The following is a 19,234-nucleotide window of genomic DNA, read 5'->3' as shown; positions in this document are numbered from 1 at the left end:
GGCTTTGACCGTCTGCCGTGTCTAGGTGATGTCCAACAAGTCTCCTCTGCAACCATACCGTTTTATTGCCCCGCAGGCAATCATGCGTGTAAAGCTCGCCTCCTTCCTCGGTGGGAAAACTCAAGTTAAAAACACGGGGGGAAGATAGCTCATCACTCCAGCCTCGAACAATATTTTTGTTTGGAAGTGTGAGTATTGTTTTTCTTTAGCTTTTTTGTTATTATTATCATCATCGTTATCATTTGCTTTACTTCACAAAATAGAAAGCTTTTTCAGCAATTTCATATCCACGCATTGAAGGGGTAAAATGTATGCAAACTCCTGTGGTTCAGTGCGTCACTTTACGCAGAGCAACAGTGCACAATGAAAAGCACCAAAAACAAGCAAATGTGAAACAGAAAACAAAGTTTGCATTTGTTGGTTGTTTGCTTTGAACGATCAAACCCACGAAGATTTCAGGCAACCTCTTTAATTCAGCAGTGGAGATTTCTGTCTGTACGTTACTCTCTGGTCTCTCTTTTAAGATCATTTTGACTGGACCCACACAGGCGGAACATGTGGCCCATCAAGTGTAAATACTAAGTTAAATTAGAATTAGTTATGTTGTCCTGAAATCACGTTTTTTTTTTTTTTTTTTTTTTTTGTCATTGTTCTTATTTTTATTTTTTGTTTTAAGCTAGACACAAGTGCAGTGCTGCATAATTGTTGAATACTGAAAGCTGAAGTTGTCTAGGGAAAACACACAGTAGTCCTTATTCGTTGCATATTATGTTTTGACAGTTTAACAACCCCAAATTCTGGTGACTTAATTAAGATGGTTAATTGTATGGATTATCTGTTTGTGGCGAAGTGTGATTTTATTATTACTTTCAACATTGTAACGCAGTTGCACCAAAATACCTTCTCAAATCAATTTTTCAAATATAGACATGAACTAAATGCACTGTTGGCTTAAGGTTGTTTTAAATAGAAAATGTCCAAAACATATGCTATATTATTTCTAAAACCCTTTGTGATAGTGTTGCAAAGCCTCTAATTTACTTACTGCGTAAAATCCGAACTTGTATACTGAAGACTGATGTGGATTCTTCAAGTAAAAATCCTTTTTGCATCCACAAAAACACGTGTCCTTTTGTTTGGACTGTTTGACGCCGCAGTCATGCTAACTTGACCTTAACTTTCTTTCTGCAGCCCTTTTTATGTTTAAGAGAAAGAGCAAAGAGAAGCAGCAATATTATGCTAGAAATACTATGCAGATAAATGAAATTATGCTTTAAAAAGCATTTACAGCACTTTAAATGTGTGTGTTGAGGCGTTACAACAAAGAAAATGCAAAATACACACAAACTCATTGAGTGTGGAAAATATGGTAAAAGTGCTTTTTTTTTTTATCTGACAGTAGTGACAAATCTAAGATTTTGTCTCTTCTTGCACATTAAAGAGTGTGTCAGAGAAATAAGTGAGCTCCATCGATGCGGTGTTGAGAACTTGATTATGTGTAGAATAGTCACAGATGGACGCTCTCCATTGTTATATGTCTCCCACGCTGCTCCTTTGCTGTTTCGTCATCCCCACCCACCCACTCCCAAGACGTGATCTTCAGTCTCTTATCTGTGTCTTGGAGTGACAATTTGAGACCACCGGGTCACTCCTCAATCACAACGAGAAGCCTGTTTTTCTGTAAAAAAAAAAAAAAAAAAAAAAAAAAAGGATAATAAAAACACTTTCACTTGAACGTCTGCTTTGGGGTCTTTTAATGTGCAGCAAGCGTGATAGAGATACTCAGGAGGTGTTTGACTATTGAATTACATCCGACACGATAGGTCACAGCCACAGGAATTGCCCACTGTGGGTGATGGTTGCGGCTGCTGTGTAACGCACGTCAAGGAAGATTTACGCAGATAAATAAACAAGGTGATATTAACTACTGGGGTATTTCGTATCAAACAGAGTGCTGGATATTCTATCAGGAGATAATATTTTATGGAGATCTTGTGGGCTAAAAATAACATTTACTCATCGCTGCGTGTGCGCATGTCAAACAGTAGTTGTAGTGAGAGAGCCTGTATTTGTTGTTTTCTCCACTACTTTCTCACCCCTGCAAGACTGCTCAGTGGAATTAGGAAATTACTTAAAAATAAGCGCAGCGCCTTTAAATGATTGCGAATTCAGCAAATATGATGCATAACATATTATCCAGGGAAAGATAATATTGTGGGATCTGTGTGGCTAAAAATAATGATTGTCCCTTTGTTGCACGCATTTGAAGCATTGGAGAACTTGTAAATTCTGACCTCTCCACTACTGTTTCACTTCTGCAAAACTGCAGACAGAACTAATTTAAATGTAGCAAAGGCTGCACAGATTCCACTGAGCGAATGTCTGAGTATCTGATTGACACACGAACAAACGCCGCCACATGAACATATTATACAATAATATTCAACAACAAGTATTTTAAAATTACGTTTATTTACAACTCCGTGTCTTCTGTTGTTGCGTCCTGACTACCGACCCATTTTTCCTACTGTCCGTGAAGGAGACTCTTCATGGTTGTGTTTGTAATTCCAAAGATGCATCATTTCTGGTGTTAAAAAAAAAAAAAAACACATTCAAAGAGTCACTAGGATGCCCTTTCGACATGCATTAAACCGAATAAAAGAGACAAAAGTCACTTTGCAACCATATGAAAGAAGACAAGAAAATATGTATTGTTTAATGGAGCACCCTCAAATTCTTCCACATTAACTCGCATTGCTCGTTTGAATTGTTACTCATACAAATCAGAAATAAATAAATGAACATAAAATGTAAAAGATTATAAAATAGATTCAGAAAGGAATTAAATAGGCGGGCACGCAATTTGCTTTGCCGAAACGTGTGATAGAAAGGACATGCAACCACAATATAATTATATATATATATATATATATATATATATATATATATATATATATATATATATATATATATATATATATATATATAATTAAGATATATATATATATATATATATATATATATATATATATATATATATATATATATATATATATATATATATATAATATATATATATTTTTTTTTTTTTTTTAATCTTTCAATTTTGACAACAATGTTACATGGGAACGACTTGAGTTATCATAAGAAAACCTTCGCGCGAAATACAGCTTCGCACTAAAAAGGAGGGATCCTGATAAAAAAAAAATCCTAGAATTCATCTTGAGCTAATAAGAACGTTGAGCTCAAAGATAAGAAATACCAGCATTATAGCTTGTTATTTTAGGCTTTTTACTTTAGGCCCATGAAACAAAATGTGTTTGCGTGAAACAGTGTGTCCGTCTGTGTAGCGAAAATAATCCTGGTGTAAGATCAAGCAATCCTTTCCTAAAAAATAGCCAAAGTGCTTTTGTTAACTTAGATAGAAAACAGACAGGAGTAAATATAGGACCAGACATCCGGTCGGTAGAGTGGCAGTCGTGCGCTTTGTGCTCAATAATCCGCTCCAAAAACCTTCCCGCGACTCCAAATAATAAAACTGAGATGTACAATTTAATACCAGCGAAGACATAGCTACAGAAAGCAGAGAAGGGACGACAGAGCAAGTCTGGAATTATTCCCCAGCCGGTTCAGGATCAAGTCCAAAGGTCACATCAGTACGAGGCGAAAGCGTGTTCGCGCATCATGAGGCGCTTCTTCTTCATCCGGCGGTTCTGGAACCAGATTTTCACCTGCTGGTCGCTGAGTGCGAGTCTATCTGACAGTTCTTTTCTCTTCTGGCGATTGATGAACTCGTTCAGCAGAAATTCATTCTCAAGTTCAGCGAGCTGGGGCTTCGTGTAAGGCTTCCTCTTCTTTCGGGCTTTCACGTGTGAAGAGCACCAGGGGGCACCTGAGGAGGAGAGAGAGGCGACAGGTTTAACGCTTTTACAAAAATAAAAAATAAATAAATAACACACACACACACACACACACACAAACAACATATAAATTCAAAGGGAAAAATGTTTAAAAGGATATACAACATTTCCCCATTGGCAAATATTACTCAACTAAGTCTAATAAAATGGACTGCATTTCATTAGAATTACGGTCAAATTGGACTGTGAATAACTTCTGAATGTGTTCATGCAATCTGACGGAATTGGATGGGTTTTCATGATGTCACAAAGGAAGCGGGTCCGCCTTTTCAAACTCAAAATAAACTTAAGTATGGATAGATGCAGAAGTGCAGAGAAAGAAAAGCGGTGTAAATTCCAAGAGTTGCGTCGATCAATGGGCCAGAGGCCTGAATCGGTCGAGTTTCTCTGGATCAGTTCTGATCATCAAACACTGAGAAGCAGATTTTTGTTTTTTCACGCCTCCTCCATCCAACTCCACAATTAAGAACTCCTATTTGTAACAGCATGCTAATGATCAAAGCAAAAAATAAAAAAAAAGCATGTTGATGCTCTAGTTATCTTGTAATTCCATCTTCTGCAGTTGGGCTGTAAAGTGCACTTGAAGCGTGATTTAATATATTTTTCATACATTTCTGATATTAGTCTTTGGAAAATGAAAAGAGGAAAGGTCCAAACTGGAAGCTCTCAAAGAAAACTCTAAAGTTGTATTATCCAGCAAGTGCCTTGAATTATTAAAAAGCACTTGCGTCTTACTGTAATGTCGACTCCAGTTTGCACTTTATATGCACATATCACCATGGCTGGGCGCTGGCCGTCTTCATTTGTCAGATTTGAAACGTTACTTTGGGAGTTTTCACTGTCATCTTCTGTTGTTTTTTAATGTTTTTGTTCGTAGGAAATTTGCATTGTATAGCGCGAGGCCAATTTCCAAATTCTTTAACTATATTCCATTTTATATTTAGTAATCCCCGTCTACTAACTGTTATATTTATTGTGTTTTAATAGATTTTGTTTTAGTTTGATGTTATATACTTTTGATATATACATATGTACATAACAATGATGGTTTCAGAATAGAATATATCTCTGTATGTCATAATTGCATAGCACAGAGTGTGAAAAGTAAACTCTTGGATTTTGGATCTTTCCAAAAACTCTGAATAAGAGGGGCTTAGGGAGCCGTTTCTTAAAATCCTAAGTCCAAACCAAAGGTTTTAGTTAGTAGCATCTGATTTAAAGTGTTGAAAAGAGGCAAATTATCCTAACTAGACTTGAAACAGGCAAATAAAATAGTCTTTGTTTTGTCCTTCACCTTGGCCAAATGTGGTCCTGGAGCACGGGCTATTTGATGGTGCCTCAGTGGGTTTGTGCTCCTGCTTGGTGCCGCTCAGAGGCGCTGATGAATCCGGATCAAGCTGAGTCTCAGAGCAGTGTGACTCTGTTTCTAACTCTGAGATTCCACGGATCCCGTCTTCCGACGCAGCATACACTGCTTCCTGTAGCCTGCCAGCCTCCCCGGTCTTTTGGAAGCACCGAGCGTGGTCACGCTCCTCCGGGTGCGCCTTGACAAGGCCGCCGGTGGAGTTGGTGAACGGCGGGCAAAAGCCTCCGAAGGGGCGGCTCTGACTCGGAGGAGCCGCGGCACACGAACTTGACGGAGACCACGGGTGCGCGCAAACCTCTCTTCTGCTATACGCAGGGAGCTGATGCAGCCCTGGTATATGGGCCCCATTGCCGCAAAGGTTGGAGAAGTAGAGCGATTCTGGGGCAGCGAAATTCAGCAGAGAACCAACATAGCCGGGATTTAAGGGATTCCGTTCACACATTTCCATGGAGCTTTGCACAAACCGCTTTCTTGCAAGGTCCTTTTGCAACTCCAGAAGAATAAAGGGAAGGTAATTGTTGATTTGTTAATGCGGAATCACGTGATATGCAAAATATGTTGTCCGACCCACCCTTGTCTCAGTCATACAAAGCAAAATTAATCCATGGGGTAATATGTTGATATAAACTAGAACAGGCAGCTTTTCTCACACTGGAACCTCTAAATTACAACATCCTGTGAAACTTTTTTTTTTTTTCTGTTCAGCTCTTAAGAATATATATAGCTTTGATCACAGAACCTATAACATGACCAAGGTGACTGAGAAACACAAGGATCGACTCCTCTTTCATATAAACATAAGCACATGATGGGAGCCGCACATGAAAGATTCAGAGCCGCTATGGTAACAGACCTGCTGCTGCTGCTCCTTTCTTCGTGGTCTCCATTTTACAGGCTGTTCAAGCCACCTTTTATTCGTATAAAGGCCCTAAAGCTGCGGGCAAAGGCACAGTTATAATTACACACATCAGCACGAAAAGCTCCGGTGGATTTGGTTTGGCCAACAACTTTTTTCTTCTTCTTCTCCTTCTTGCTTTAATGTTTTGTTCATAAAAATTGTTGACTCGGTTTCAAAAAGCCCCATCTACAACCGCTGTGTAGCAAATATCCACAGTTTAATTAAAAACGGCAGTTCTCTCACAAATAACGTTCAACAGAGAGAAGAACATTTCTCTGTAAATGATGCTGCAAGCAACTCACATTTCCATCTCTGAATTATGCTTAATGATTGCAGATTGTGAGCTCTTTTGCTCGGTGTTTCCTATTTTCCCATGCATCCTGCCAAAGCATGATAACATTGCATTGTACTCCAAAACCCAATTGTACGTGTGCATTTCAGTTGTTCAAAACTAAGGCTTTCATACGCATACAGGGTGTGTCCACACATTGTTCGACATGCTTTCAAGCTTTTTCGGAGAATTCAGCACTATCTGAACGCCACACCGTGCAAATGAGTTTTGGGAGGTATTCAATATTCGGCGACGAAATTGTTTATGTTTCAGTCAGACATATTAGTTTAGTTGATAAAACGTAGACTACAATATATATGTACTACATCAGATCAGACTGGATCCGATTAAACTAAAATAGACACTACATTCGTTTCAAGAGGAAATTCTGGGGGGGGGGGGGTTCAGCAATAATTAGTGAAAACAGAAACACCTTGCTTAATTAGTAGCTACTTCTTTTCATATATTTATATAAAACAAATCCAAACTAAGTTTTATCCCATTAAACGTGTCGATTCAGTCATCTGTATTCTCATTCCTTGTGTCCAAAGTTCAATCCAGGCTGATATGTCATACTGAATGAATAAATAAAGGTGAGGAGTTTACACACGTTTCCTGGTTGAGAAAGTTTCTGTAGATGTGATAATAAAAGTGTAAGTTTTTCTGTAACAACTTTAGCCACGTTGCTAAAGTCAAGCCAAAAATACCAAGCTGGGCTTTTTAACCTTGAGACAGTCGCTTCCAACAAGCAGGACATTCTAGCTTTGGTCAGGGAAATGGCTTCTACGCACCTCGAATAGATTTGTTTTATTTTAATGTTCATTTTCGTGTGTGTGTGTGTGTGTGTGTGTGTGTGTGTGTGTGTGTGTGTGTGTGTGTGTGTATGTGTGGCAATTCACACGGAGATTCATACACAGAACAGTTTCTATACCCGTCTAATGTAACATGCCCTCCCCCAGCCTGACACACTCCTCGTGTTTCCCCCATTCAGCTTGGTAATGTCACTTTTACAATAAAACATGTCCGATTGGTTTTATTCAACCTTAAATAAAAAAGCTTCGCTGATGTTTCAGCGGCGGTTCACGCCGAAATCGGAAAACAATTCTTAGTTTTGTCAGCATTCAAGGCCCGATCAGTTGAGCAAAACTCATCTTAATGATTAGTTAGTTATAAATGTACTTCAAAAATAACAATAAATCAAATTCAACTAATTCACTAAAGTGTCTTTCAGGTGTTCAACTCGGTCTTATTGATCAAATTACAACGATCTGTTGTACAAATGTGTCCGACTTCTTCCTCCCTTTTCCCAGTTAAACATGAGAGCATTTAGACAGTGACCTGGGAGTCTGTTCTTCATTAATGGCGGAGTTTCAGCTATCTCGTCATTTTCATGAGGATCATCTGAACTATCAGAAATGTTTTGATTCTTTCCACGCTGTTTAGATACAGAGATTAGACAACAGTCTTTTTTTTCGTACGCGTCTCAAAATGTTTTCCACGCAGACATTTAGAAAACGTATTCAAGTTATAATATATCCCCGGACGACTGTCTTGGCCCCTTTATATATTGTTTTTACAGCCAAACGGACATTAATTCAGCGCCACGCCGCTGGTGCAACATGTGATCGTTTCTGATCTTTCCTTAAAATCAAACGCAACAAATGCCAATGTTAGTATTCGCCATTTAAGCCAATTAACTTTTTTTGGAAAGGTTTTCTGAGTTAATTTTGGCTCCAAAGCTGCGGACCCTCCTCATAAACGCCTAAATTGCAAAATTAGACAACGTTTTAGTGTCGTTTACAGCTCCTCAATCCCCGTGTTTACGGTGCCAGGAGCCAAAGTGAGGAGCTCAAGTCTGGCTGATTTCCATGGCCTTTGACTGAAGCGCTTCCTCGTCTATTGTCCTTGGTAATAAACTTGCTGCTCCCCTCGTTCAAGTTCTTTGCACAGGGAAACGTGTCGAAAGCGTCCAGACTCCCAGCAGCGTTCAGCTCGTCGGAGGATGTAAAGTATAAGCACAGTAAACGAAAATGTAAAAAAAACAAAACAAACAAAGTCTTTTCATTTCATTAATATTAAGACACACGTGTTAATAAGCATCGCGCTTTTGATGTGGAAAATCACCTTTATTTCGCCAAACACAAACGATCCTAAGCTTTATTGAGCATTAAAACAAAACTAGACTCCAGTGTTCATTATCAGGAGCAAACTGAATTATTATTTTTTCTTTTTATCATATTTGCAAAGTTAATTATGAAGCCGTGAGTTAATCAGGCTCAAACAAATGAAATCTCAAAAGAGGAGCCGTTAGGCACTAATTAAAAAACAGATCATTTCCAGCTAAATATATTTTTTTATTATTATCTTCTTTTTTCCGATCTGTCTGTTATTACTGTGAGGAGACGGAAGAGGGTCGAGACTCACTGCGGAGAGCGATTCCTCAAATAAGCAATTTAATTTTACTGAGTGGAAAATTAAACAGCTCGTTTGATGTAAAATCGCGGCTTGTTTATTATCGCCGGTGATAATAATCCGCTGTGAGGCAGCTCCCACTTTAATATGGAGCTCACTGAGAACAATGCGATCGCAGGTTTTAAATTAGGAAACAGAAAACCACGAGGAAAAGTGGGGGGAATTAAATAAACGGAAGAGTCTTGGTTAAAGCTGCTGCTTCTGGATACATTTCTCGAAAGGCTGCAATAAGTTTTGAACAGCAACCTGAATTTTTTATTTAGCTATTTATTTATTTATTTATTTTTTTGCCAGCCAGGAGGCCATATAAGCAGTTTATGCTAAAATACAAACCCTTCTACTTTGTGTCCACTTATTGTTATTAGAAAGCAAACACATTTATATGTGTGTTTTTATATATAAAACACATTTTATGAATAAATGAACTTGCATATATGATTTGATTGTATATAATCGAAATATTTTGCATGATTTTATGGGATGTTGAAATGCATTCATTTGATATGAACTAAAATTTGGACCTGGTCGAAAGCAACGTCATTTGCTGTTTATGTTGCAAAACGTCCTGAAATAAAACAAAGCAACAACGCATCAAACAGAGCACAAAAAAATTAAAGTAATAAAAAAAAAACCCGCAATGATATTCTCCATGACGTGTATTATTTAAACAAACTGAAGCAAAATAAATTGAGACACGCAAAAACCAAATGCTCTTTTAGGAAATAATCCATGACTCAGTGATATCTAGCATTATGTTTTGTTTTTTTTAAAGAATGTGAGACAACATGATAAAACTCTCCAAGGTTCGGGAAAAATAAAAAGTAAATCTCCTGTAACCAATTTCTACGGTAAACAGTAAAATGTTTGAATCTACATAGACAGACTTAGAATTAAAAAAAAAAAAAAAGGTTGGCCTGATCAACCATTTTGCTGGTTGTGTTTTCTGCACTTGCAAGAAGCTGCCACTAGATGGCCCTCTCACTTAAGGAAAGAAAATTGATGATGCAGTTCCTGTAACAAAGGGGGGGTTGGTGCTGCTACTGACAGTTTTTAGTTTATCTGACCGTTTTTAGTAGAAACCTAGGTGGATAGCAATCAGAGTAGTTAATGGCTAAACTCTTTTGTGGAAGACAAATGTACTAAACTACACCAACACTGACAATTAGACCGTTTGATAAGTAAATATAATCTTCTTGTTGTTGAAGACAATATTTCGTTTTAAGGTTTACACATTTTACTGTTTTGACCCAAAGCTTATCCCTCTGTGTGAACCCAGATCCTTTGAATGACTTTTTAATTTTTGATTTTCAATATTTGCTCCTATTGGAGTCAGATTTTCTGCAGATTTATGATTTGGATCAAGTCAAAATCAAATGCCTACTGCATTGCTGATGAAAGTGTCAAGGTTAAACCCCCCGCTATGTTTTGTTGCATATTCCATAGAAACATTTTACTTCAACACAAGTACCATAAACATTTTGCTTAAGTTTTTATACAATATATTGTCTGGTTTTATAAATAACAAATATAGGTTGTAATTATGATCATGTTATTATGGCACTAAAATGTTTGAGAATTTTTCAAAAATGAAACAGATATTTACAGTTCTAATCCCGAATGAAGCTTATTTAAAGAAGTAAAGTATATGAGAACAAAAAATTATTTAATGGATTAATGTAGACTTTTTTACTAGAGGAACCCATATTGATTTCAGCGGTCCAGAATATGAGTTGTTTTCTGATGAGGGTTATATGTTTTTGTGGGACTAGCATATACAAGTTCATATTTATGAATTTGGGAAAGGATGCATTTTTTAGATGGATTTTTAAATAAATAGACGCCTGAAGCAATTTTAGTCAGCTTCATTAAATCATACTTCCTCTTGTATATTTGTAAATTTGTTCTTCTTTTCTGCATAAATCAAATTCAGTGAGGTTGGAAGGAGACAGGAGATTCTCTTTTCTAAAAGCATACCAAACACAACAATGCTCATATTTGACATTGCAATTTGTACTTTCTTAAACTTTTGCCTTTTTGTCTCATTAACATATTTCATATAATCAAACTAATTTAAATATCAGACAAATTTCTTTCAAATAAAAAGGGCAGTGTTTTAAATTATAATTTAGCTTATTGAGCAAAAAAAAAGTAATCCAGGCCAACCTGATCATTCAAGAAAACATAACTGTTTTGTCTGCAGAATTGTTTTGATTTTATGACACTGGGATGTTTTAGAGCCTTTTTAGGTAAAACCACAATAACTTAATTGGATGTAAATCAAAGATTGAATGTGGTCACTCCAAAGTCTTCCTTTTTTAAAGTCTACTCTTCAGCCCAGTGTGGTTGAGTTGATGGTCATGAATTAGTGACCAGACCTTCTACAAGAGAACAGAAGAGTTCCATAAACTATGTTGAGTAATCCTGAATCAACAAAACAAGCCCAGACACTGACTTTACCTCTATCATGCTGGTCAGCATTATGATAAATTTTTCCAAAGGGTTGGTCATTTCACTCCAGATGTAATGGGAAACGCACCTTTCAAAAAGTTAAACTTTTGTCAGGATATTATTTAAAGTCACTCCTCAAGGGCTGGTATGTTTTAGCCCTTTCCCCTAGGCCAACACACCAGATTCCAATGAGGTTCATTAGCAGGCCTCTGCAGAAGTTTGACATATGTAACACATAGCTGGAAAATCTGAATCAGCTTTGATGAAGCACAAACACATCTAAACCTGTCAGGACATTGACTCCAGAGCTGGACCGACATGGTAAAAGGTCATTAAGATGCATCTTGGTAAGTGTCAGAAGAGTCTTTGTGCTCTTTGTTTCAACAGGAGTTTTAATCTTGTAACTCTCCCAAGGAAGCCACTTTTGCCCCATTTCTTTCTTATTGTTGAATAATGAACATTGAACCTAATGGAGGTGAGTGAGACCTATGAGTATTTAAATGCTGCTCTAGGATTTTTTCTGACCTCCTGGATTTGTATGCATTGTACTTACAGAAAAAGTTTGGTCGGCTGACCAGTCCGGGGAAGATTCAGCGATGTTCCATGTTTTTCCCATTTGTGGACAATGGCTTTTCCTGTTATTCACTGGAGTCACAAATTCTTTTGAATCACTGTACAAACCTTTCCAGACTAGAAGACACCAGTGACTTTCTCATTTGTGCTTTGAATGTCTCATATTACTGCATGCTTAATATATTGTAGCCTACTTCATTTAGTCAGACTGGTTCTATTTAAGTTTGTTGTTCGTCACACCTGGACTTGCTGGTGAACTTGAACTTGGCTTTCCAAATAAATGGTTATTCACAATTTTTTTTTGACTCAACACAGCACTTTTTATACACACACAATTTTTTTTCTAAAACTCACTATTGGAACTGGAATTCCACAGAAGATCCTGAAAATGGGTGAAATGGTTTTCTCCCCAGGACAACACAACCACATAAAAGCATTGTGTGATTCTTCCTTTTGTTATGCAAAGGGAAAATATCTGATTTTGCATATTAGCTAAGAATGAATTAGATTTCAATATAATTAATGGAATCTGTAGTATTTAACTCTATTTAAAAATGCTTTTCTGTTCTAATAAAATTATTTTATCAAAAAAGTGCAGTAAATTAGTTTTCTTTTGGGGTGAATTCCTAAAGGTTTCAATATATGATCAAAAATCTCTGCAGATATGATAAAAAGGTGCATATAAAGCTCAGAATCATTGGTCTATAAGTTACATTTGTCTATAGGTCACACAAAGGATTAAAAAAGACATTATCTTACATGCAATACTATTAAAAAGCAAAATAATGGTTGCCAGTTTTTGTTCTTGCAAAGGTTTTCAAATGACAGGATTCATACCTCATTAATTTAAGACTTGTCAAAAATGATAATCTACATGTTGCCAGTTCTTGATGCAATGAAGAGGGAACAATTAAAGAACATTTATGAAGGCTGTGGAGTCACAAGAAACTGTATTTGCTCCTCAGTGTGTCATCAAATTCTGTAGAAGCATAACTATGCATTTCTAAAATGTCTAAAACATAAATAACAGTAAGCTCCGGAAACCAGGATTCTGGACCTTTGGAACAAATAGCCCCTTAGAGGGATAAGTTGCAGTTCCTCCATTGACCACTGGAGAGAGACTGAGTCCAACAAAACTGGTCAGACTAAGGTCATTTTTCATCAGTCATTTCCAAAATCTGTTTCTGGCAAGTTTCTGAATGGATCATCAGTAGCCAGTATTAAAGCAATGGGATTCATTCTGACTTTCTGGTTTACTCACACAGAGAAAGTACATTTATGTTGAAAAGTTGACGGATTCCTTTTTAAATCAGACATAATATGTTTATTAGTTTGCCAAGACTTTCATCCTTTTATGATAACAAAATATATAAAAGCTTTTCTTGTTTATTTTCAGTGAAACTACATGGATTTGTGGTTATGGACTTTTTTTATCTCTATCTTCAGTGCAAATTCATGTTAAATGTAGTATTCAAATATACAACCTCTTTGTAGTCCAACAGGTTACTAAGGGTGAGGTGGTTACTACGATGCAGTGGACCTGTTTTTATTTCAAACTCACAGAATACCTTATTAAAACCTTGTTTGTGGTGCTATTAATTCTTAAAACTGCCAAGATATTAAATGAAACCGTGTAAAAAATGAAAAATGGGTCACCACTTGACTTTCGGCAGTTAATCCAAAACATATAGATCACTTCCAATATTTACTTATGCCTCCAACTGGCCCTGCAGAAACATATTTGTGTTATTTCATCTCTCTTTTGAGATAAAGATATAAAAAAAACTGCATAAATATTTCTGCCAAGGCGTGGTTATTATTTGAACAATTTTAACTTAACTTACATAATTTAGATATGTTATCGAGGCACGTTTATAATTCAAAATCTGAGTTACAGACTGTTTTTCTTTTGTAACTGCTTCATCAAAAATAACTACAGACATTGGCATGCAAAACAATTCTTGCGAATATTCCGAATAAAGGTCAAGAAAGAGACAAGTCAGGACATATAATGAACCGCTTCTGATATCAAAGCCAGTAGTTAATACTAAAAACCTGTAGGGGGCGCCAGAGGACGCGCAGATGAAACTTAAGGCGTCTTCATATTCCTTTCAAATCGTGAAACAACCCGTCGATGCGTGAGTGTTGATATTTTTTATTACTTGAAGAAGCATGTTAAACAAACGAAACTATAATTACAATGAACAACTACTGAAAACTTAGAAACTTGTCCAGGATCAGAAGAAGTCGTTCATTAAATGCATTCAAAAATTAAGGGAAAGAAGACGATAAAAATAAAGTTGTTGAATTCGATTTAAACGCAGAAATAAAAATAAAAAAAACAAACAAATAAAACAGCAATCCGTCAACGAAACGAACTTTTATTTTATTTTTATGTGTCTCATTAAAGGATTGGCTGGCACGTTCAGGCTTTCTTAAATATCATTTACGTTTTGATCCAAGGTCTAAAGATATGTTTGTGCTATTGTCAGGGGATCCATAAAAAAAAAAAAAAAAAAAAAAAAAAAACACCTGCATTTCGTCTTTCTGAGGCTGTGTCTGTAAAACATAACCTACAGTTGTAATCTTTATAGGTGGAAAAATTGACATATTTCAACTAAAGACAAAAAAGAAGAAATTGTTTTATCAATAGGTGAAAAAAATCATTGTTTTTCCTTTAATCTCGGAACTAAAAAGCACATTATATCAAAGGGAGTTGCAAAAATAATAATAATAATAATAAACTACAACACAAAAAATGTGATAAGCGGGATAAATAAAAGAACAAGTATTAGAGAGGGGGAGGGCGAAAAGAGAGGAGGCAAACAATAGAGAATCAAAGCATAATAATATTCCTAAATGAAGAGGGAAATGCTGCTCCGCTCATTTTATTAATCAGACTGTCAATTCCCCCCCAAGAGGCCAAACCCAAGAGCGATCTGAAACAGACTCAGAGATCAAGCCAGGGACGCGCACCTCGCTCCTCACTCCTCTCTTCCCTCCACTTGGATATTATTCGTCTGACCGAAGGCCGCCTCCATCATCAAGTGACAGCCCTCTCCTATTTATTTGCTTATAAACCTGTTACAATAAATGATCATTGGAGCGGCGTCGGCGCAGCATTTTAACAACGGACATCGAGCACTTTTTTGATGAATGACTTTTTTTTTTTCTTTTTCTCCCCTCCCGCTGCTGCATGTGAGGAAGGATGCGCGCCCGCAGCTCGGTTGCATTCAGATTCTTACATTTTTTCGCGTCTTGCTTATAAAACGCTTGATCCAGACACGGTATAGCAGAGTTGCATGCGGATTTAGCTCTGACACAACTCATTTGTGAGCCAGCCCATCCCTGGACAAGCGTTGTGTCTTAGTGCCTTTTCCTCCCCTTTCTTTTTCTTTTCGTTTCCTTTTTTTTTTTTTTTTTTTTTTTTTTTTTTTGGCACGGCTTAATGATGGAGAGGATAAGAAAAGAGATGATATTGATGGAGAGGGGTCTGCACAGTCCTGTTGCGGGGAAGAGGCTCGGGGACGCGCCGGGGAATTCAGTTCTGGAGGCCCTGGAAAACTCCCAACACGGCGGACGACTCAGTCCGAGAATCACCTCGGCGTCCCTTCATGGGAATCTCGGGGACATCCCGACGAAAGGCAAATTTGAAATCGAAAGTCTTTTCGGGACGCACCACGGCAGCGAGAACGCCTCGTCTGCGGAGATTTCCTCGTCGGAGAGCAGGAAGAAAATGAGTCTTTACTCCGAAGTTTCGCAAGAATCAGACATAAATAGTGATGTGGAGGTGGGATGCCCTGCGCATCGCTCGCCGAGCCAGCACAAGGAAAACAACAAGGGTGAGATCATGTGTTACCTGCATAACGCTCTTTAATATTGTATATAGCCTATTTATTTTTTTTCGGAGTTATTTACAATTTTTTTAATCACCAATTGAAAATGTGTTTCTTTTCCATAATCTTACGTTTAAATTTCTTCCAATTCCAGCAAAAGTAATTCATTTTCTGATCTTTTCTTATAGTTCTTTCTTTTTCTCGTTTTTTTTAAGCTTGCTCTTTGGTGTGTGCACCATAAACTGGTGCAATAAGAAAAATAAAATTATCAAAATATATGCAGTTGTGGGACCACACAGGCGCACAAGAGTCTTTTTTTTTCTCGTAGCTTAGTGAGCTCTTACTAACAACAATAATAAAAGCATAGGCCTATAATTCTTCTTATTTTTCAGTTTTTTCTGACAGTAATTCAGCGTCCTCCAACACAAGCTCGAACTCCCTGCCGAACATGAACGGAAACTCGGCGGGAGGATCCAACAACTCCAACACCGACCAGGTCAGGAGGTATCGGACTGCTTTCACCCGGGAACAGATCGGGAGGCTGGAAAAGGAGTTTTATCGGGAAAACTACGTTTCCAGACCGAGGAGGTGCGAATTGGCCGCAGCGCTGAATCTCCCCGAAACAACAATTAAGGTGAGGCTGCAGGTCATGATGCATAAAAATAACTGGTAGCTGTGTAAATACCAGATCTTACAAGTTAACAATTTCATGCAGATCTTTTAATAATTATTGTAATTCTTTGAGGTATTTTTTTAACCCAACGTGCACGCAAAATTATTATTATTATTTATGTTTTGCATTTATAATATATATATATGAACTGCACAAACCAAAACAAATTTGTTCATAATAAGGGCAGCATCTTATCTAAATCCCACTTTTATTGCTTCTTCATAAAAACGGGAGCGTTTCTAATAAATATTTATCGTCAAAAGCAGGACGTGTGTGTCCCTCCTGCTGCACACGCTCAAGCACACTCTTCCCCTTTCTAAATGTGGTGCTTGAAAGCAACACGGCAGCTTCAATATGGGCCTTGTTCTGACTCTATGCGCAGGTGTGGTTCCAGAACAGGCGGATGAAGGATAAGAGGCAGCGCTTGGCCATGTCCTGGCCCCATCCTGCAGACCCCAGCTTCTACACTTACATGATGACGCATGCGGCCGCCACAGGAAGCCTACCATACCCCTTCCACTCGCACATGCCTCTGCACTACTATCCGCACGTCGGCGTCACGGCGGCAGCAGCGGCCGCCGCGGCCACCGGAGCCGCCTCTTCACCCTTCGCCACCTCCATCCGGCCTCTCGATACCTTCCGCGCCCTCTCCCATCCATATTCGCGGCCAGAGCTCCTGTGCAGCTTCAGACACCCGGGACTGTACCAGTCGCCCGCGGGCCTAAACAGCTCGGCTGCGGCCTCCGCGGCGGCGGCGGCGGCTGCTGCGGCGGCTGCGGTCAGCGCTCCGTCCGCCTCCGGGCCCTGTTCGTGTTTGAGCTGCCACAGCAGCAGCCAGGCAGCCAGCGCGCTGGGCTCCAGGAGCGCCGGCGCTGACTTTACCTGCACGGCCTCCACGCAGAGGTCAGAGAGCAGCTTTCTGCCGTATTCCGCCGCTGTTCTCAGTAAGACCTCAGTCCCATCACCTGATCAGCGAGAGGAGAGCTCACTTAACAGATAACTGGTCACCCGGCCTCTGTTTTTAAAGACACGTGTGCGTCAAGCGTTGTAAACAGACACAATGTTTCATGTGTAAGTATTATTTCTAAAAACAACAACAACAACAACTACTACTACTACTAGCTACTACTACTACTACAGCAAGAACAGCAAGAACTGTCGCCATTCATATAGCCAACAGTTTTCAGAGGACGTGCCCCCGTAATGCCAGTAGACCAGTTTTTCTTGGCTGGTTATTTCGCCCTTCCACCATTTTTTTTTTTTTTTTTTACTTTTGCTGTTTGGTTGTTTCGTACCCAACGTTTTTATCTTCCACCGGATGTTTCGTGTTGACCCCGAGTCCATTCCTTCCTGCTACGAGAAGACATGATTTAAAGGGGTTTTCTTCAGTCTTATCCTGTAATTTGTAAGGGAATGTGTTGTGATGAAGTTTAAAAGCATCTGCCAGCACGAGCTCGTTCAGAGATATTTCGGTTTGATCCGAGTGAAAAACTGCTAAATTGGCTGAGATTTCTATAAAAAAATCTAAATCAGTGATAGGAAATATATATATATATATATATATATATATATATATATATATATATATATATATATATATATATATATATATATATATATATATATATATATATATATATATATATATATATATATATATATATATATATATGAAAACATGTTGAAAACATGTTGAAAAATTCTGAAGCAGCATTTTCATTGTCAAATTATTCCCACATTCCTTCCATGACCTCCATTTTGCTTATTTCACTTAAACGACTGCATATAAATTTGGTTTTGTTCGTGGTTAATTTTTTAATTTTTTTATTAGGAGAGACAAAAATGATAATGCTTAAATTTCCCATTTTACTTTAATTCAGTGTTATACTGGTAGTTCAAAACGTGCTGTTAACACCCTGTTGGAACCCAATACCCAATCTGATTCGTTCGTAAGCCCCTTTTTACGTACCAGTTTTTTTTTTTTTTTTTAAAATCTGAAAGATTATCTGATGAGATCAAAGCAATTCGATGCAACCTTCTGCACTGACTTGAAAACATATGACCACATTTTCTTAAAGTAGAACAAAGAAAATAGAAAATAGAATTTAAAGAATGGGTCGCAACAGAAAACTTCCATCTGCTGTCTTACAAATGATATGCTCACTAAAGGATAATCCCTTGAGACAACACTGTTCCGTAAAAAAAAAAAAAAAGTTGCATACAAAACGAACAAAATGAGAAAGGTATTACCATTACTCGGACTGGAACACATATGCATTGGAGTCATAGTCAATAGAAATAAGAGGGATGTTAAATCTTCTATAGTTCTATGAATTATACAAGAATTAAAACATCCATAATTCATCCCAGAAACACCCACCTGGAGAAATTAGCTAATATGCAGCAACTCATTTAACATTTAAATTTTTAACAAAAATTGAAGCAAAAAGAAAAAAAGATTAAATGGTAAGAAATGTGTACGAAACTGATGTACTGTTGAAAGGGGGCGGGGGCTGACACAAAGTCAGTGGATAGGGTTCAATAAAACCGGAGAAATGAACTGATGCGCAAATAGAAGGGAAACCGATTGACCTGTCTGGGTACGAACTGGACGTAGAAACTGCAACGTGACGACTTGTCTGATTGCAAACAAAAACAAAACACCTCCCCCTCCGCCCCCACTTTACTTAGTTTACCTCGGCCATTTCATACTGACG

General features: G+C 37.9%; 2 protein-coding genes across 2 annotated transcripts; one reads left to right on the top strand and one right to left on the bottom strand.

The window, feature by feature from the left end:
* Positions 1-3,129: 3,129 nt before the first annotated feature.
* Positions 3,130-5,744, bottom strand: hoxd12a (homeobox D12a). The gene is made up of 2 exons (XM_055032135.1): positions 5,215-5,744; positions 3,130-3,892 (listed from the first exon to the last, which is right to left on the bottom strand). The coding sequence occupies exons 1-2, from the start codon at positions 5,732-5,734 to the stop codon at positions 3,654-3,656; spliced, it is 759 nt and encodes a 252-aa protein (XP_054888110.1). The 5' UTR covers positions 5,735-5,744; the 3' UTR covers positions 3,130-3,653.
* A 9,705-nt stretch (positions 5,745-15,449) lies between these two features.
* Positions 15,450-17,517, top strand: evx2 (even-skipped homeobox 2). The gene is made up of 3 exons (XM_055032224.1): positions 15,450-15,850; positions 16,237-16,478; positions 16,900-17,517. Exons 1-3 carry the CDS (start codon positions 15,457-15,459, stop codon positions 17,515-17,517), a joined length of 1,254 nt encoding a protein of 417 aa, XP_054888199.1. The 5' UTR covers positions 15,450-15,456.
* The last annotated feature ends 1,717 nt before the right edge of the window (positions 17,518-19,234 follow it).

Source organism: Poeciliopsis prolifica, unplaced genomic scaffold (genome assembly GCF_027474105.1).
Source record: "Poeciliopsis prolifica strain line A6 unplaced genomic scaffold, Auburn_PproV2 SCAFFOLD007, whole genome shotgun sequence".
Classification (NCBI taxonomy): domain Eukaryota; kingdom Metazoa; phylum Chordata; class Actinopteri; order Cyprinodontiformes; family Poeciliidae; genus Poeciliopsis; species Poeciliopsis prolifica.
This window is presented reverse-complemented; position numbering and strand designations above follow the sequence as displayed.